The 20,429-nt window shown below is 39.8% G+C and overlaps 2 protein-coding genes across 4 annotated transcripts; one reads left to right on the top strand and one right to left on the bottom strand.

The window, feature by feature from the left end:
• The first annotated feature begins 1,200 nt into the window (after positions 1-1,200).
• Positions 1,201-8,125, top strand: LOC111322781 (uncharacterized). 2 transcript variants are annotated; one of them, XM_088736766.1, is made up of 4 exons: positions 1,201-1,317; positions 3,480-3,524; positions 4,767-5,863; positions 6,589-8,125. In XM_088736766.1, the coding sequence occupies exons 1-4, from the start codon at positions 1,299-1,301 to the stop codon at positions 7,297-7,299; spliced, it is 1,872 nt and encodes a 623-aa protein (XP_088592892.1). In that variant the 5' UTR covers positions 1,201-1,298; the 3' UTR covers positions 7,300-8,125. The 2 variants fall into 2 exon arrangements, with proteins under 2 accessions (XP_088592892.1, XP_022781683.2); XM_022925948.2 differs by lacking the exon at positions 1,201-1,317 and adding an exon at positions 2,093-2,551.
• Positions 8,018-19,368, bottom strand: LOC111322818 (uncharacterized). Of its 2 annotated transcripts, XM_022926005.2 has the most exons (6): positions 19,002-19,368; positions 16,785-17,239; positions 15,551-16,075; positions 14,709-15,382; positions 13,793-13,970; positions 8,018-9,332 (listed from the first exon to the last, which is right to left on the bottom strand). In XM_022926005.2, exons 1-6 carry the CDS (start codon positions 19,243-19,245, stop codon positions 8,901-8,903), a joined length of 2,508 nt encoding a protein of 835 aa, XP_022781740.2. In that variant the 5' UTR covers positions 19,246-19,368; the 3' UTR covers positions 8,018-8,900. The 2 variants fall into 2 exon arrangements, with proteins under 2 accessions (XP_022781740.2, XP_022781739.2); XM_022926004.2 differs by having other exon boundaries at positions 14,709-16,075.
• Between the last annotated feature and the right edge of the window lie 1,061 nt (positions 19,369-20,429).

The raw sequence follows: 20,429 nt of genomic DNA on the forward strand, positions 1-20,429 counted from the left end.
TGTCAGGCTTCAAAAGGTTTGTGTTGGCTCCCAGTGGGGACATCAGCATCACAGGCTCTTTTGCAGAGCACTTCTTTCAATCGGACATCATTTGACAAATCTGTTACCGCAGCTAATGTCTTTGTTCATGAATTAATCGAACCTTTTAGTTAAAGCTTCCAGTAACAACTAAGAAGCCATTTTAACTTCGAGCGCAGTACTTTAACCACTTAACACGAGATGCAAAAACTTCCTAATTTGTTTTTGACCAGTTCCATGGTAACCACTTGTGTCGTCACTCCTTCACATCACGTCTGAGTCTCGAGCTATGATCTCGTCAGTAGAAAGCGCGACAGTTATGTGGAAGTTATGTGGAAGTAATCTTATGTGGAAGCAGTGCTATCGGATGGAGTTATGTGGAAGTAATCTCGATTAAAAATTAAAAGCGAACAACAGTAACATCATGGGAACTTCGTAGATGCAATAAGTTCGTCAGATCGCCGCAAAGTTTTTTTCGAAATCAGTAGCTCACAAGGAGAGGATTTTTACTTTGTCGGAGGTGTTGGAACTTTCAGAGATCTTAAAATAAGCAAAGATGTTGAAAAGATGTCAAAAACCTAACGTTTCGTGGATTGTACAGACAAAAAAAACCAGCTGAAATCACCTCAATCAGGTAACGCAGCAACGTTGTCTGTAGCAGGGCATTTTATTTCCCGTTTCTTCAAGCTTCTTCCCTATAAACTAAGACTAGGTAATTTTTTCGTGTTTTGAATCTTCTATCCAAAACCTATACATCGCACGGGGGCGACTGGTGAACACTGAAAGATTGGCTTCTTCAGTGTGGGTACACAGGGCAAAGTCGAAAGGTTCTTTCAAAAAATGAGTTCGCCGCCTGGAATGGAATCCCAACCAGATTTGATTTCGCTGTCGGATGCCTATCAACTGAACTACAGACAGCTCGATGGCGAGAAAGGCCATGTTTAATTGTGATTTGCTTTTGTCGTGCGTTTTGGACATTAGCTCATTTAAAAAATCATGCGCTTGAAAACGTATCGCACTCAGCGATTCGAGTTCGTTCGTTAATTGCGTGCTAAGCGGGTTTGCCCCTATGTAAAACATGAAAGGCGCGAAATTTAAAAGCTAGCGCACGTTCTTAGTACTATGAACTTTTTCGCTACGTTGAAAATTCATGTATCCGCGAAGAACCCATTATTTGATTTTATGCGACAGAGCTATTTTGATCAACTGCTTCAACTGAGCCCCGTTGAGAATGTGGAGTTACTAAGTGCACACTGGCTTTCTCTACGTTCAATGTGCGAATGGTCGGTCGGTCAGTTGGTAAGTCGATTAGTTAGTTGGTTAAACAGTCGGTCTTGCTTCCACGACTGTAGTTATTTTTACAAATGAATCGTCGACTTCCCTTAAAAAAAAAATGACATCTTGCTTTTTGGAGAGGTTAAAGGATCGAAAGCTCTCCAAAATTAGATCTCTCACGTCTTGTCAGTAGAAGCAAAATATCAAAAACGTTTTGACAAATCATCATACGAAGTCAAGCCACATTATTATAAGTTTAATCGATCCTCTTTGTATCACTGAGATCTAGTCGCCTTTTCTTCAGCTATTTTTAGTAACCGGTTTGCCGTGCGGTTAGACATTTTAGACTTCTCAGACATAAACGATAAACCGGACGGTTCGGTCTCCTGCACATTTCCTTCTCCGGTTAGAAGGGGAAGTTAAAGAACCCACACACTTTTCGCAAAGAGTAGTTTCCCGGTGTTGTGGTCTAGCCTTGTTATTGTTTATATCGGCCCCCCTAAACTGGCAGTAAATCTCAAACTGGCCAGCCTGCCTAAATATCTCAAATAAATAGATTTAAATAAACAGATCAAACTCCGTTGGGAAACATTTCATATGAATTCCACGCGAAACGGAAACTCGTTTCGAAACCATCGTTTTGCCTATTTATAAGGCTTCTTTATTTCCTTGATCATGTATTCGTTTCATCAAAACGACCCGCTCTTCTTCATATATTGTGTTTCAGTGAAAGTAGATTCTCTGATTGGGCAGTGTTTATTGAACGAAAGTCGTGTATCAGATCAACACCGCGACAGCCATACGTATAGAAACACGTTCAGCACTCAAGCGTGATTTCATTTTCAAGTACGAAAGTTACGGTCTTTACGGTTCTACTTCCCATCGCATCAGAGTAATTCATCAGTCGTGAGCGATATCTCAGCTCGTAAGCATTTAGTAAGAACCGAATCTCGGCATCTTACAATGGAACTAGAGCCGGAAACATTCGCAGAGATTTTAACAAAACACCGCTTGCTTATCATACAACATCTTCAAATGGATCGTACATTTCTGTTTGACTACCTCATAAGTAAATCTTCTTTTGACAAGGCTGATTTTGAGTTGATTCAAGCCGAAAAGACGAGCGAGTCAAAGGCTGGAAGGTTTTTAGATATTCTGGAATTGAAAGGGCAAAAGGCGTTTTACCATTTTATAGACGCCTTGCAGATTCTCAACCCAAGCCTGTATGAAATGGTGACCGGGGAAAGTGCGACAAAAAGTAAGTGGTTTTAGTTAAATTAGAGATATGAGTGACCAAACTGGTTTCTCATGTATTTCCAGCTGGCTCCATTTTGTAAATGAAGCCCGAAGGATCTAGTCGCGTAAAGAACTCAGAAGGGAACCCCTTGAATTCAGAAAAAAACAATATCATGCACTTAGTAGGAGATGCCCGTGGGTTCAAGAGTCAGTTTCGGACAAATGTGCCTCCAAAGAGAAGTGCAAAGCTTTAAATTTTCAGCGAATAATCCAGTGATTTAAGCTGCAGATGGAACCTCATTCAATTGCTTAACGTCAGAATCCCCAAACAGGAAGTTTCTTAAATCAGAGCCGACGGGTTGATCGTTCAAACCAAGGAACTTTTTCCCTTGAGGCCAACATTTGATAATTTTCAATTTTCGGCTCTGCAAAACGACAATTTTACGAGCTGCGAACCTCGCCGGAAAACCGGCGACAAACGAGTTTCACGTCTCTACTCAATTTCATCTAGAGATCAAATCGAAAGTATGAATTTGGTAGCCACGGCGAAAACATTTAAATATAATCACTGGAGAGGAAACTAAACGATTTTTTCTTTTTAATAGAAAGCTTTTTACAGCAATCATCTTCGTATTTTTTTGTTTATAGTGGTGGGATTTCGACTCTCGAGTCTAGAATGTCTTAAAGGCATTCTTAAAAGAGCAGAATCTTCGACTTAACTTCCTCATGGGGAGCGTTGACTTAATAGAAAGAAAAACTTAAATAAGAAACTCACTACACTGAAAGTCATTTTTCCAATTGTTTTCTTTAGGTAAATAAATAAATGAATAAATCGATAAATTATGAATGAATAAAAACAAGACACGCACACACCAAAACACAATATAACAACACTTTTCTTCTTGCCATGGATCTAATCATGGTTGATAAAATCCGCCTTATTTACACAGGTGACAATCCTATCTTGTCAGATGTTAAGAGCCATATCATCAGTGGTAAGTCTAGAGTCTCATGTATTTTGTGTCCTTTTAAGGGTGACATAACACATTATTTTATGTCGTGTTTACGAAAGAAATAATATCATGTGTGTTATGGCGGCCATGTTGAATAAATTCATTTCGCCTCGTTCCTGTTTGGATGTAATAGCAGATATAAGGGTGTGGCTACACAAAATCCAAACTCTTCTTAAAGTGCACCTACACCCAAAAAATTTTTTTCGCTTAACGAAGTAAGCTTATTTTTTTGAGTATTTCTGCGCAAAAATTTTTTTATTTGCTCAAATCTTCAATTTTCTATGCCCAGTCAAAATACGGAAAATCGGCCGCCATCTTGCCCCACGACCGAGTTTAAAGAGGAATGGCTCTAGTGGGTAATGTGACGTCAAATCGAGAACACGAAAGTCTGCTTTTCACACATTTTCACTTGTTTGGGAAGGTTGTAGTCGATAATTGTCCGAAAATATGCCGACTAAGTGTGCTGTAGAAGGATGTGGCAACGTGCGAAATTTGGAAGAGGGTATCGCGCTCCATACAATCTTCATACAACACACCTAGTCGGCATATTTCGGACGATATCGACGACAATCTTCCCAAACAAGTGAAAATGTGTGAGATGCAGACTTTCGTGTTCTCGATTTGACGTCACATTACCCGCTAGAGCCATTCTTCTTTAAACTCGGTCGTGGGGCAAGATGGCGGCCGATTTTCCGTATTTTGACTGGGCATAGAAAATTGAAGATTTGAGCAAATAAAAAAATTTTTGCGCAGAAATACTCAAAAAAATAAGCTTACTTCGTTAAGCGAAAAAAATTTTTTGAGTGTAGGTGCACTTTAAAGCCTCTTGAATAGAAATGTCCCTTCGTTAGAGCCCTCTCAAAATAAAAGGTTCCATGGTATCAAAACTCTAGAAATGGTCTTTTTTGGGGTATGTTTAAAATCTCATCCAGTCCATTCAATAGTTACTTGCACTCGCAGACACGCTGCTATTTCAGTGATACATATTGGTTGATAAGTTGTAAAAGAGTTATCTGCACAGCAAAAATTTTTATGTACAGACTATTTCTGAAATTCTAAAAAGAAGAGTGTTTAGGCATTAATCTCCTGCTGTAGTTCGCTCCTGCGTTCCTCCATTGGGTGCCGGTGACCTAATTGGTTCACCTGATAAAGAGAATTCCGATCTTGGGTCACGATTTCGCATAATTTAGAAATGAATCTGTTCTTTCGTTCCCTCCTTGGCAGGTGGTGGATCTACCTTCCTGGACGTAGACATCCTCAGTAATTACTCAAAGATTCTCACTAAGGAGTTACACGACTTAACTCTACGACACGATCAAGTCCTCAAAGACAACAACGAGCTTAAGAAAAAGCTCGAGGAGGCCTTCTTGGAACAAAACCGGTTGCAACGCAGAATAAGCCATCTGGAAAAACAAGTCTCGGCCACAGAGGACGCTTTGGCCAGCGAAGCTCAATCAGCTGCCAATAAGACAGGCGAGAATCTCATGCAGCGGTTCCAAGCGGTCCAACTCGAGGGGCGAACAAACCAGTTTATCATCCAGCTACAGATGAGGTTGTTAGCAGCGCACGAGGAAAATGAAACAATGAGACAGCAACTAAATGAAATCAGACAACGAGAAGATGAAGTGTTGAAGCAGTTGAGTAAAGTCAACCAAGAGTACGCAATTGAAAGAAAGGAGACAAACAAGCTGTCGCAACAACTACGATCACAGACAGAGGAGATGAAGATGTGCGAAACACTTAAGATGAAACTACGCGAGGCGCAGTTCGAGGGCGCAAAGTTGCGATGTGAGCTGCAAGATAAAGAGAATGATCTCAACGAGGTACAACGCTGGACAGAAGCTTTGAAGGCTCGTTTTGATTTGATGGTAGCCGAGAAAGAAGAAATGCTAAATAGCCAGGTAACCGTGGATAGCGAATGCTCGCGCATGCGCGATGAGATTTCTGACCTGAAAATCAAACTCAATCATAAAGAACGCGTCATGGAGGAACTAAGACAAAACTGCAAAGAGATTGAAGATAGTTCCAAGATTTACAGAGAAGAACGCGATTTCTATTCTAAATCCATGACAGATTCCGCCATAGAGGTAGATCAGATGAGGAAAGAGATGGAAGAAATCAACCAGCGACACAAGAAAGCTTTGGAGTCGAAGGAATCGAGTCTCCGACAGCAGACTGAATACGTGCGACAGTTTGAGAACAAATATGACGAAGCCAAGGATGAACTTGCGTCTGTGAAAACAATGTTGAATAAAGAGAAAGCGGATAATGAGGAACTGAGGGAGAGGATCTCCACTTTGGAAGCAGAATTGTCAAAAAAGGTATTTTGGCTATAATGTTTACGATCCTCAAAGATTTCACTAATACAAAGCAATGTTTTGCGCTACGTATTCAATATATGAAATGCAGTTATCGTCTACGAAATAAAACACATAAATTTAGCTGCGTGAAGAAACAGTCTAGGACCTTAACAGGTTTTGAACGTCTATGCTGTTGGGAGGAAGTCAATTATAGGCTCCTTTTACTTTTTTACACCCTAACATCAGTATGCATAATCTCCAGACTGTTATTTATAAATTTTCTACGGAATTCTTTAGTTGGTGATCATTTCCTTTATTCTCGTGACGTTAATGTGTGATTTTTTTTCGTCTTAAAGTTAGTACCGGCCATCTCTTTCATTTTCACCATCAGTCAACATCATTCCCAGGGCCTTTTCCCTTAGTTTGGGGTGGGGCGGGAAAAGGATTACAGGGAGGTTTTGTTTCTGTTAGAAGCCTATGCACCTCGAGTCATTACTTGGAAAATATTTTCACTCAAATAATTCTAGGCGGTTAATCTCTACTTCATTCATTTAGGACGCTTTTTGATCGAGTTTTGTAAACCTTATCGTACTTCAGCCATCACAGCCAATCAAATCAAAAGGGGTGTGGGTAATACATCAAACCCAGTACGACCCCCTATAGTCCTTCAATTCTCAACCAAAAATTACTTAATACTCCAAAGCTAATTGGGTGTTGCTTTTGATTATTTATCATCTACTTATTAGGAACTGAGCTCTAGGACTTATATCGAAGAAGGAGATCACAAGGACGTGAGCCAAATGCCGGACACACATGAGCATGAACCGAGTGGGACTGGGGACGACGACGAAGTCTTCTCCGTCACCGCCTGGAAATTCAAAGAACGCCCACCCAAGGACCTGGTGGGGAGTATTCAGAGGCGATTTCAACCAGAAAAAAAGGTTCCACGGGCCAAGAACAAGGTAATTCGGAAAAGTAACAGCTTTGACGAGAAATTAGCCAAACTGGTACCTGAATTTGAAAGCCTACCACTGAAAACTAGGGAAGACTGTAGCCTTGATCGTTACAGAATGAAGCGATGCCTGCCGTTTGCGCAACTAGCAACAATGTGTCCGCCAATGACAGGCATCGGTGACGCGTTTCCAGACGCACTAAACGCAGCGATTTCCCTCTCAACCGATAATCGAAAGCATGGATATCGCAAGATGTCTGCCCCTGTAGTAGGCGCAGATCTTCTCTCTTTTCATCTCCAGGATTCAAATCCAGAGGAAAAAGATCGCGACGAGAGAGATGATGAGAAAGCCAACACATCCATGGACAAAGAGAGCAAGAATAGTTCGATAGGTCCGCATTTTCGCGCCCGATCACGGGCTATCAGACTCAGAGAGGGCGAGAGAGAACGCAATCGTCGTCTTACAGAACCAATTATGTACCAGACGAGGGCGGATGACATGTAACATAAACCTCTCAAGGCAACGATCAGAAGCATTTGTCATACCTAGTTTAAAAAATATGAACGTTTCGACCGCTCCACGGTCATTTTCAAGTTGGAGTTCATGAGTAAATTTCCGCATATATACGATTTCTGAAACAATGGAATGAAGGTAAAAACTAAGTATTTACATATAAACAATAGAGCTAATAACTAATAAAAAAGTGCAAAAATTAAGTGTAAATAAGCGGTGAAAGGGATGAAAATTAATTAATATGAAGTGCTAAGAAAACAGCTTAGCATTTTTGTACATTTTGTAACAATGACCGTCTTCGTCGTATTTACCTTTAAGCATACTTCAAACTACGAACTGCTTAACAGTTAGATTACATTTTATCGTACTGGGTCTGTTCATTACACGTACCACTGGAGTAAAACGAGAGAACAAAGTGAAAAAAGAAAGAAAGGCAAATGAACCGTGGGGGAGTGAACAAAATCGGTCAAGGAAAAACTTGAAAACTGAAGAAGCAAAGGAAATACCGAATTTCTTAGCGGTCAGAGCAAAGAAGCGTATCGATCACCGTTCGCAAGATTTAGTTTCCTTTTTTAGTTAAACTGTACAACCTCATCATGAAAACTTGTTTACATGATTCACAACAAACGGAAAAACGTCGCTGATAGAAGGAAGAAGTTTTAACAGTAATCCTACATGTGTAGAAAACGAAAAAGGAAAAGTAGTCAGCTATGATAAAATAGAAATGCATTTATTTTGCGTCCTTATATAAATCTCGTATGTAACATCTCATCAAGTATAACATGTTTCATGAAAATAATAATTCTTTAAATTTTAATATTCTTGTTCTTCATTTAGTATATTTGGCCACTTTCATATCTGATAACGCTGACATCATCCTGGACATTTTACAAGGTATCCAGGTCATATAAGTCAAAGTACATACGGGAGCTAAGATGGACAAACAATTCACAAATTTGATACATGCGTTTCTTGGTGTTAACACGTTGAAATAATTTCCAGAGATTAGCCTACGTGTAGCCGTACCCTACCCCAGAGGAGAAACGGAGGGGAGAGAAGTTTGTCCTGGGGGGGGGAGGGTACGGTTTCACGTAAGTAGGCTATCCAGAGATAAATAGCTGACGACATTTACAAAAAACCCCAACGAGACCCCATGACTCTAAAGCCCATCCTTTTTATCCTCAAGAGCTGACTTAAAATTCTCCCTTCTTGCTGCTACACATTTCCTTCTAAATCAGATGAGAGAATTTGGTGTCACATCAAAACATTACTGGTACGTTAATAAGTTTGTCTATTCCTCTTAATCAACTCTTAACGCGGCCTTTAACTCCCTCAAGTGACCAAGACAGACTTTCTCCTTAAAATATCAATACAAGATCTAGCAGACAAGCGATGAGAATAAAGAATACTATCAATTAGGAGATTATTAGTTAATCCAATACTGAGTTTTCCAAACTCACTTCAAGAGAATTGAATGGCAAACAGTTGCGAGAATTTCATGATGAGATCTTGGGAGTGCAAGGGTTAGAACGTCAAGGAAATAACCGTGATAGTTTGAAGTTTGATACAAGGGTAACAGGAAAACTATAATTTCACACCTCTTTAGAAAAGAGGGCATCAAGAAAAGGCCTCATTTCAGCCACAGTTGTCTGTCCTGCAGCCTTTGCAAAAGGTTCCTTAGTTCCAATGGCTTGATCCTTCAGTATTGCCAGAATCTCATCAGTGCTCAAATCCTTGGGCTTTAAATTAAGGGCCTCTATCAGTATCTTGCTGGGAGCCTTCCTGCTCTGAAAGCCCTTTATCAACATGATAAAGAGCAGAGTTGGATTTTCACTGCCCTTTCCACAATGAGAAACAAAGTCAATGGCTTCTTTCCACATTTGGTGACTTAGAAGTAAATGCAGAGCTTGTATCTTTTGCCCAGCAGAGTAACACAACTGAGAGTGTACTAAGACCGACTTGGAATTGGTGTGCCTTGTACTTAAAACAGGAAGACACTCCAACACTGACTGGGTTACAAACTCCTATTTAAAGAACAACAAAAAGAAGTGTTAACAGTTACAAAAGGATCAAGGTTAACCAAGGCATGATTCACAAACACAAAAAAAATAGCCATGATATAAAAGATACACTTTGGTAGTTTTGATGTTTGGAGAAATTGGCAATTCAGTGTAGTCTTGTAGGATTGCATTTAGTGTTGCAGTCTTGTAGGATTGCATTCGATGTTGCAGTCTTGTATTATTGTATTTGGTCTTGAAATCTTGTACGATTGCATTTGGTGTTGCAGTTTCGGAGAATTGCATTTGGTGTCATAGTCTTGTAGGATTGTATTTCGTGTTGCAGTGTTGTTGGACTGTATTATGTGTTAAAGTCTTGTAGGACTGCATTTGTTGTTACAGTCTTGTAAAACTGCATTTTGTGCAGCAGCCTTGTATGATTGTATTTGGTGTTGTAGTGTTGTTGGACTGCATTTTGTGTTCCAGTCCTGTAGGATTGGAGTACACTATAGGAAATGAACTTTAATTCACAGAAATGTAAACAGCTCTGTATAACAAGGAAGAAAAAAACCATTCCACAATATCTATCATCTTGGTACAGAACAATTACTCCTATCTGACACGGAAAAGGATCTAGGTATAATGCTACATCACACACTAGCATGGCATGACCACATCTTTGCAAAAGTAAATTCTGCTAATAAGATCCTGCGGCTAATTAAACGGACATGTGGAAATCAGACACAGTCTGCTGTGATTCACAAGCTTTACATACACCTTGTGCGGCCTCACCTTGAATACGCCTGCGAAATCTGGTCCCCTCACCAAGCCTTTTTGCAGGACATGATTGAAAGCGTTCAGAGACGAGCCACACGACTCATGATCAAAGGAAAACCTTACATGGAGCAGTTAAAATCTCTCCATCTTCTAACCCTTAAGTTTAGAAGGACTCTACTTGACTTGATCTTCTTTTACAAATGTTTAAAGGGACTCTTAAATATTGCCTTATCTAGTTATATTATTTCCAGAAAAAATGCAGCATATGAACTAAGAAAAGCTGATCTGTCATTTAAAACTCAATATGCAAGAACAAACATGCTAAAATATTCCTATTTCCATAGAACAGTTAAAGCCTGGAATTGTTTACCTATGCATGTCAGAAAGTCTGAGTCTCCTTTTAATTTTGAAAGTCTTTGTAAGGCTTCTTTATACCAGTTAGATGCCGAATTAACCTAATTTATTATTATTATTATTATTATTATTATTATTATTATTATATAAGGTGTGGTAGTCGGAAAAAAACAACTACAGATACATCCCTACAGACCTGTTTCGTGGTTGCCCACTCATCAGGGGATTCTAATGGCAGAATAATGCGATACCATCGCTTATATATTACACTAAATGCTAATTAACATGGTTTATGCAGTGTGAAAAGTGTCAAGTCAGCTGTTGCGTAGGAGTGCTTTGTTTCTGTGTCGGCAGGAAGAGACGAGTTCGTTACGCTTGTTGAGTGTTGATAGGTCTGGGTGGCAGATGATTAGGAATTTCTCTTTAAGGCATAGGTTGCATCGTTTGCTTGAGCTGTTGTAGGGCAGGTGGGAAGATAGGATGCGCCAGGTGATGGAATAATTGATGTTGTTGTCTTTAAGTGTCCAGATGTGTTTGCTGAGTTCGGTGGAGTTGCGGTGTTTTGCGTGTCGGAATGATGAGGTGTGGTTGTTGTAGCGCGACTTAAAGTCGTTTGATCCGCCTGATCAACCCGACGAAATCCGAAATAGGCGAAGTGAGCAAAGAGATCCTCGACCGCATCAACACCAACATCGCGAGAAAAAGCAACTTCAACCCATGGAAAAACACCACAGCCGTTATCAACTGGTTTCGATCTATAGACAACAAATACAACTCTAACTTCATCTGCTTCGACATAGAAGAATTCTACCCATCCATCAGCCTAGACCTCCTAAACAAAGCACTCAACTTCGCATCTGATTTTGACAACATCATCGCCGACGAAAGGAACATTATTATTCAAGCCAAAAGCTCGATTTTAATCCACAAACAGCAACCCTGGCAAAAAAAAGGCAACACTACATTTGACGTAACCATGGGCAGCTTCGACGGCGCCGAAACCTGTGAACTTGTCGGAAACTTCCTCCTGTCCCAGCTACAGAATCTCAACATAAACATTGGTCTATACCGAGACGACGGACTTGCCACAACCGACGCCACACCCAGGGACACTGAAAATATCAAAAAAGAGATATGCCGCATTTTTAACGCTAACGGACTCCGCATCACCATAGAAGCTAACAAACAAGTAATCAACTTCCTGGACGTCACATTTGACCTCAGCCAAAACACCTACCAGCCATATACCAAACCCAATACCTCACTACAATACGTCCACCGCGAAAGCAACCATCCACCGTCCACCACGAAAAACATCCCCGCCGGCATCAACAGACGCTTATCATCCCTCTCATCCGACAAAACCTCCTTCGACCAAGCCGCTCCCGCCTACCAGAAAGCATTAAACACCAGTGGTTAGTTACACACTCCACTACGAACCAACGCACACACAAAGTCGCAAGAACCGCCAACGCAACAACATCCTCTGGTACAACCCGCCCTTCACCAAGAACACCAGCACTAACATCGGACATAAGTTCCTCGCGCTGATTGACAAACACTTCCCCAAAGATCATAAGGTCCTCAGAATTTTCAACAGAAACACAATCAAAATTAGTTACAGCTGTATGGACAATACAAAACAAATCATCGACAACCACAACAAAAGAATCCTCACCTCCCACGTAAAGACTAACGACACCGCTACAACCGACTACTCTACCGCAAACAACAACAAGAAATGCAACTGCCGACAGAAAAACTCATGCCCTCTAGACGGAAACTGCCTCCAACAATCTGTCATATACCAAGCTACCATTACACGTAAAGACAACAGCACGACAGACACATACATCGGGCTCACTGCAAACGACTTTAAGTCGCGCTACAACAACCACACCTCATCATTCCGACACGCAAAACACCGCAACTCCATCGAACTCAGCAAACACATCTGGACACTTAAAGACAACAACATCAATTATTCCATCACCTGGCGCATCCTATCTTCCCACCTGCCCTACAACAGCTCAAGCAAACGATGCAACCTATGCCTTAAAGAGAAATTCCTAATCATCTGCCACCCAGACCTATCAACACTCAACAAGCGTAACAAACTCGTCTCTTCCTGCCGACACAGAAACAAAGCACTCCTACGCAACAGCTGACTTGACACTTTTCACACTGCATAAACCATGTTAATTAGCATTTAGTGTAATATATAAGCGATGGTATCGCATTATTCTGCCATTAAAATCCCCTGATGAGTGGGCAACCACGAAACAGGTCTGTAGGGATGTATCTGTAGTTGTTTTTTTCCGACTACCACACATTAGATAATAATAATAATAATAATAATAATAATAATAATAATAATAATAATAATAAATTAGGTTAATTCGGCATCTAACTGGTATAAAGAAGCCTTACAAAGACTTTCAAAATTAAAAGGAGACTCAGACTTTCTGACATGCATAGGTAAACAATTCCAGGCTTTAACTGTTCTATGGAAATAGGAATATTTTAGCATGTTTGTTCTTGCATATTGAGTTTTAAATGACAGATCAGCTTTTCTTAGTTCATATGCTGCATTTTTTCTGGAAATAATATAACTAGATAAGGCAATATTTAAGACTACCACACATTATACCCGCTCTACTATTCGTATCGAGCACTGTTTCACGGACACCAAGCTTAATCTCTCTCTATATATGTATATGTGTATATATATATATATATATATATAGGTATGTGTAGTATTTTTCTTTTTTGGGTGGCCTTTTATAAGGGAACCTGTTCTTGTTTCTTGGCCTTCCCCTCAGCTTTGTATATGTGTTAAGTTTGTTGAGAAAATGATTAAAGTAAAAGTAAAGTAGGACTGCATTTGGTGTTACAGTCTTGTACAACTGCATTTTGTGCAGCAGCCTTGTATGATTGTATTTGGTGTTGCAGTCTTGCCTGATTGAATTTGTTATTGCAGTCTTGTAGGATTGCACTTTGTGTTACAGTCTTGTAGGACTGCGTTTGTTGTTATAGTCTTGTAAGACTGCATTTGGTGCTGCAGCCTTGATGCATTGCATTGCATTTGGTGTTGCCATGCTATTCTCTGTAATTGGTCTACAAAATCTGGAGTTAGATTGATTGGTAGAGGTTTTGAAACAATTTCCTGGTACCAATTTAGACTCCATAGCACAAAAGGTAAAACAAGAGTAAGGTTTCAAAATTAAATTGAAATTAAAGTACTAGCAAAGAAATTCTCGGACCTTAATAGCATAGCTAGCAACTATAATTATCAGTGTCTTTGATATTTTTAGTTCAAGATGACACAATAATAAATCCTTATAAAAGTTTCAAACCTCCGATCTGTAATCTGATTCTTCCACCTGCATTGCCCCAATTCCCTTCTCCACTGATCTCATCAGCCAATCCGATTTTGAGACAAAAAACATCCGTAGAAGAATGCTCAACATTACATTATAAGGGTCTTTGAGGGCTAATTTACTTCTCCCCCATCTGCCACTTCTCCACTCAAGTCTGAAAAAAGAGATATTTCTAAAAGTCAATCCACCATCTATCCACCCCAGACTCCTCTCCACTTTGAAAACCTTGTCCTAATATTTCACTGAAAATATTGCAGGCAAGTTGAGCAAACCATTGCTTAGGGGTGACAGTCTTTGTGCTCAACCATTCTTGTGAAAATGAGTTTAATTTGTATGTGAATGGAAACTTATTATCATATGAAAGGATGAGCACCAGGACTCGTTTTGAAAACGAGGCAAAGGGTAATTCGGAAATGGGCTATTCACACAAAATGGGTAAATAAATCCTTTAAACCCTTACATCAGTTTGGATATTTTCTACGTGCACTGTTCTACACAATTCCAACAGAACAGAAAAGGAGAATTAGTTTAACAGTTGATAGCTTCTTTAGTGGTGATCATTACCTAAATTCTCATGATCTTAAACATGCAATTAAGGAGTGATATTGTAAGGAGAAATTAGCAACTGGTCACTTTTTAGGTGTCAAAGGGTTATGCACTCTCACACTCATTCTGATGAGCACAAAATGCCTATTCAGTGGGATGTAAATGTAAAGAAAAAAATCAGTAAACAATAATGAAAAAACTTCTGAGGGAGGGGTGGGTACTGCTATATTTGTGGGACTAGCCTACTGTTCACTATTTGGAGAGTTAGGTTTCAGATATTTGGAGAAGTTGTAATTAGGATTTTGAACAGAAGGCACAATTTCTATCAAACATGCTTATTACAAACCTGTAAATTTTTCTCCATCGTCCCTGCCATTGACTTTCTGTACTTTCATCCTCCTCAAAATCAATCCTCAAATAATCTGCCACGTGCTCAAGAACCTTGTGTGGATGCTGATGACTTAATGTGCTGAGTCTTTCTAGTGACACCATTTCAAGAGGACTGCTGTCAAATGTCTCCAACAAGGTGAGAATCTCTTGCATGACAGAGTTTGTTGGTAGGGTGGGTGACTGTGTAATTTCCATGACATTGGGGTCAGTTGCTGACTTACACTGTTTGTTGAGTAAGAGAAATTCACTCATATATGGATGCAACAACTCATTCAAAAGTGTTTTCTTTGGATGACTTTTGTCCATACCTCGCTCAATCATGTATTGTTCAAGGTTACGCAGAACAAATTCTCTGTGTACAGGATCCTCCCAGAGCAGCAGAAGAGCAATTTCAGGGCCCTGAGAATGGGAACTGACCAACAGATGGACCAAAGATTCTGGGATCTCACTATATGTCACAGGAGAACCTGAAAGGATTCCTGAACAAACAATTGAGTCCAGTGCCAGCTTGGCTGCCCTGTGGGTTAAGTTCCACTTAGTCAAATGACTCACTGCAAAAAGAGGACCAGAAAATCTATCCACACCAATGTGCCTTGATTGTCCAGAACCAACTGATGATCTCTCAGATTTCTGTTGATTTTTAACAATTTCAGGAATCAAAAAATTCTCTGATGAAGTGTCCAATTCAGTTTTCAGCAATGAAGCATCTGTAATGAAGACACTTTTGCTTGGACTGTTACTGCAAAAAGACTCAATCGACTCTTGTGTGCTCACAAAGGAATTGTTTTCTCTACTTACAAGTTTAGCTGAATTAACAGAGGACCTGATGCAATCTGCAGTTTCAAGAACTGTTCCAGATTGAAGCTTCCAAATCCCATTGACTGACCAAAATCCAATGGAATTAACCAAATGAGAACATCTCCAAATAAGAACCTTCTGTCCTTTAAAATCTTCAAGCTTGCATATTTCAGCTCCACTACCAACATCATAAAGTGAAAGTTTACCTGATTTCCATAGAACACCAACAATGAGACCAAAAGCAAAGAGATCTAGAATTTTGTCACTGTGAAAGATCAAAGAATCTGCTTGGAGTCTAACAAGTGGGGCTACATCTGGGCTCCTTTCCTGAAGCTTGACTAGTGATAACTCCAAACCACTGTCAATCACGAGAAGTTCATTTGTGGTAGGATGAGATGTGAGGGCAACCAGATGATGCAAGTTATTCTTTGTACTTGAAGTCCATGGGCAAAGTAATTCTGCAATTATTGCCTTGAAGTCAAATTTATCTACATCTCCAACAAAACCATAATTCCATATGTAAATCTGCCATAAAAGCATCACAATATCAGTATGATCTCAATAACACCAGTATGCATATTTTCCACCCTGTTCTCTGTACATTTTCCTACACTACAAGGAAAATTTGCGAAACAATCAGGACTTTCTTTAGTTGGCCCTTATTTCCTTTAACAAATGGTAAACACCACAGTGACTGTGTATACCATTGAGTTGTGGATGCACGCAGGAGGTTTCTAAGCATGAAAGAAGTGTAAGGGTTGCATGAGGCGATAGCCAAGAGGGACTCTAGCCTCTCGAGTGCTTAGCAAACCTCCCAAGTGTATCCATAACTCAATAGTGTACACTGTGGTGTTTACCATTTGTTTTATAACATAATATTCATACATTGTAGCAAAATAGTTTTCTTTTATTTAACAAATCTTATGTGACCAGAAAAGACAAGCACATGTGGAAAACTGGTGGACACTGAATTGACCAACCAGAACAAGCACTTTACTTTGGTTATGTTATAATCATTCTTATGACCCAAATGTTTCATTGGCAATGATACGGTAAGGAGTCTAAAGAACACTTTTCTCTGAAGTTGCCCATATGTAAACAAAAACAAAGGTGTGGTTGACTAGGATCCTTTAAATCCTTATAGGGAACTCAGAATTTTTCTGTGTCCCACACTTAAGGAGAATGTTTGACATCTGTCTTACAAACTATTGACAGATAAGCTTAATCAACAAACCTTTAAGGACCTCTGAACAAATGTCCAGAAGAGAACAAAACATCTCAATTCCTCTGGAAAATCAGGAACAAGGCAAACATTTCTACTGATGACATGAAGTGACATTGGGGGACATCCATGAAGAATAGCCACTAATGGTCCAACAGACACTACAGTATTGTTTCCAAGTCTCTCAGAAATGATCACTTGTCTTACACAGACACAACAGCTGATTAAGTTTGATGCAGAGACAGATCGCCTCTCACACCAGAAGAAACAATTCGCCAGAGGATGAAGTACAACCTGTAATATCTCAACTCCCTTTGTGTTACTCAACTGAAATTCATTCTTCTTAATCCATTTGTAACTTGACTGAGTGAATTCCCAACATTCTGTGATGCTGTTTTGGTGAATGATAAATATTAGTGATGGACTTTCATTGCTAGACAGCACACTTATAATGGGAGATTCTTGGTCTGTTGAATAAAAAACAAAAAAGTTCTTGATCATGAATTATCAATTGAGAGAGATTGTCACTCTGGGGTTTGAAGTGGGTAATTAACCCTTTAACATCAGTTTCTGTATTCTCCATACTCTCCTCTATACATTTTCTTTGGTACTGACAAGGAGAACTCAATTAACAATCAAAGCTTTTTTTTTTTTTTTTTTTTTTTCTAACCATTTTCACTGCATTACCGCAGTAGGGTAGGACTAGAATGGAACATATGCGAACCATGTGAGTAGTCTACTCAATAAATCCCACCCAACCCACCCCAGGGGAGGACATCCATCACACAGTAATCTCGTGCATGGGAAATTAACGTCTCCTACCCCTAACCCTGTAGGAGACGGGACCTCCATTTATTCGTCCCTATCCGAGAAGACTAGAATATCTAACCATTTCTTGATGTTATAAAAAGGTAGCATATTCTTCTCAGTTATTTTAAGACCTTGAGTGTTGGTCCGGCCGGGGCTTGAACCCTCGACCTCCTGCACAACAGTCCAGTGCTCTATCCATTGAGCTAACCGGGAGGCAGTTAAGCTCAATGGATAGAGTGGTTAAACTCAATGGTTAAGCTTCTTAGGTTTGGGATCATTACCTTAATTCTCATAATCTTAATGAATGATTCAGCACTATTACTGTAAGGAGAAATTAGATGTTTGTCACGCTTGAGGTTTAAACTGTTAAGTCTTTTTTTTTTAATATTGTATATACATAATGCTTTTTATATTTTCTCTGTCAATCACTTTTGTCATGAACCTCTGGCTCGGGAGATCTGGGCAACCACTCCCTGTGTAATTGACTTTAAATAGATTACTAAAGTCTGTTGGTCATGGGTCTGTATGTCATTGGATCCAAACTTTTTCTTGATTTTAAGTTTGTCAAACCAGTGGTTTTTCAGACTGGTTTTGAAAAAATTTTTAAAAAGAAAACATTGAACCCCCAACATGTACATGCCTACTTTATGGTTACCTGGACTGGAGGGGTTGTTGCATTATCATTTCTCCGTGGGAGGGGGAGGGGGGGAGGGAATGAGGGGAATGTGTTGCACAAAAATCCTAGGCTAGATTACCAGTAGTTTTTTGGGAAATGAGCCCCAGTTCTTTGCCAAAGAGGATCATGACCCACTGCCAGCAAATTTGATGGTGGAAATTTAGACTGCAATAAGCCCAACTAAATGGTCTGGGAGGGAGCATGTGGACTGCTGAGCCCGCACAGTTGCTACAATCATACCAACTGCTTGGGTGTGCATTCTCTTTGTAGAAATTTGAAAGCAAAAGTGCAAAAGTAGTTTGTAACACTTAGGAAGCAAGTTGACAAAAGGTTTAGGAGAGCTGACTGATCGATGGTGTTAGTGAGTTGGTTGTTGACGAGTTGACATGTCAGAAAGTAGCTGTGAACTGACTCCAGGAGGTAGTTCATACAGCCCCACCAAAAGTTTTGTAGGGTTCTCTGTGGATTTTTTTCTTGGGCAGAGGAGAATTTAAAGAGTTTAGTCGAAATTGTTAAAAGACAGGAAAAGAAAATGTTTCATCCCTCTCCAGTTCCACGATCGTAAAAAAAACTAACATATTTCAGGCGTTGACATTGACGTGCAGAACCAAAGGTGGCCTTATATACTATACAGCTTCTAACGAACACCTCAAATTAAAATCCCACCTCTATGCAAAATTTCATTCTTTTTGACATGACACCACGCGTTGCCCTAATCAAGCACAGACCCGCTCAACCCTAACCTTGTAACAGAAGACTTTCACTCTCCGGTGTCCACTTAGCTCGAGGAATGGATTCAAAAGCGTGCAAGTTTCGGCCAGCGTTAGTAGCGACAAAGACATGACCACAGCTTCCCCACACGTTCACCAACTCGTTGATTGTTTCGACATGGCTGGGGACTAATTTCCGGTTGAGAAAACTTTCCAACTTGGAGCCTTCGCGAAGCCCAAATCCCGCATCGTCAATATTTTTCAAGGAAAATGTCATTTATAAAAAGGTGATACTCCGTTAAAAATATGAGGGAGAGATCATCGTGAAAAGTGAAAGTAAGTACGTCAAACCCAAGATACAAACGTCCGGTGAAATCTCGTGATCAGTTTAGAGTTTTGAGATTGCTTAGTGGCCACGCCTTCTCATGCGGCCGCTATCAAATTCCCTGAGAGCGACAAGGTCGTCAAGGCGAAAAAGAGAGTCGCGCCTTCAGAGAGAAACGTGGGGGAATTTAATTTAATTTAATAATAAGTTCTTATATAGCGCATTAAAATTGAACTCTATGCGCTTTACAATTACAAAATTAACAAAATTTCAATAAAAATCCTATACATGCAATTCGCTACTCTATCTAAACTAATGAATTATTACGTGTTATACATATGTTTGACAACGTACGATATCAAAAATTCTGGTGGCTTAATTTTTGAAAAGATAAGTTTTCAATAAGCGTTTAAAGGAGTCAACAGATTCGGCGTTTTTTATGCATTCAGGTAGTTGATTCCACAAATACGGTGAGGCGTAGGAGAATGCTCTTTGCCCATACGTTTTAGTTCGAATTGTTGGGACCTCAAGTAGATTCATATTTGATGAACGGAGGTTTCGTGCTGGAATATATCGACTAAGAAGTTCAACAAGATAGGTTGGAGCCATGTCATTTAGTGCTTTGTATGTTATCAACAGTATCTTGAATTGAATTCGTTTTGTGACCGGGAGCCAATGAAGTTTCATAAGTATAGGTGTTATACTGTCTCTTGATTTAGCACCGACTAACAAGCGGGCAGCTGTGTTTTGGATCCGTTGGAATTTTTCGATGTCACAAATCGGTAGACCGTACAATAGGCTATTACAGTAATCAAGTCTCGATGAGATGAAGGCATGTATCAATCTTTCATTTTGCTGCGTCGAGAGGTATTTACGAACGCGACCAATATTTCTGATTGCTAGAGACGACGATTTACAGATGGAATTTATATGCGAGCGTAAGTTCATCACAGAATCAGGCATGACGCCTAGGTCTCGGACAGTATTAGATAAATTAATGATATCATCTCCAATATTGATATTACAGAAAGGAGGATTTTTTGAGAAGCGTGAGAGGAAATGAATGATTTCTGTTTTTGAAGGGTTGCACTGCAATCTGTTTTTCTTGGCCCACTCCATGATTGCATTAACACATG

This window comes from Stylophora pistillata, chromosome 10, assembly GCF_964205215.1.
Source record: "Stylophora pistillata chromosome 10, jaStyPist1.2, whole genome shotgun sequence".
NCBI classification, from domain to species: domain Eukaryota; kingdom Metazoa; phylum Cnidaria; class Anthozoa; order Scleractinia; family Pocilloporidae; genus Stylophora; species Stylophora pistillata.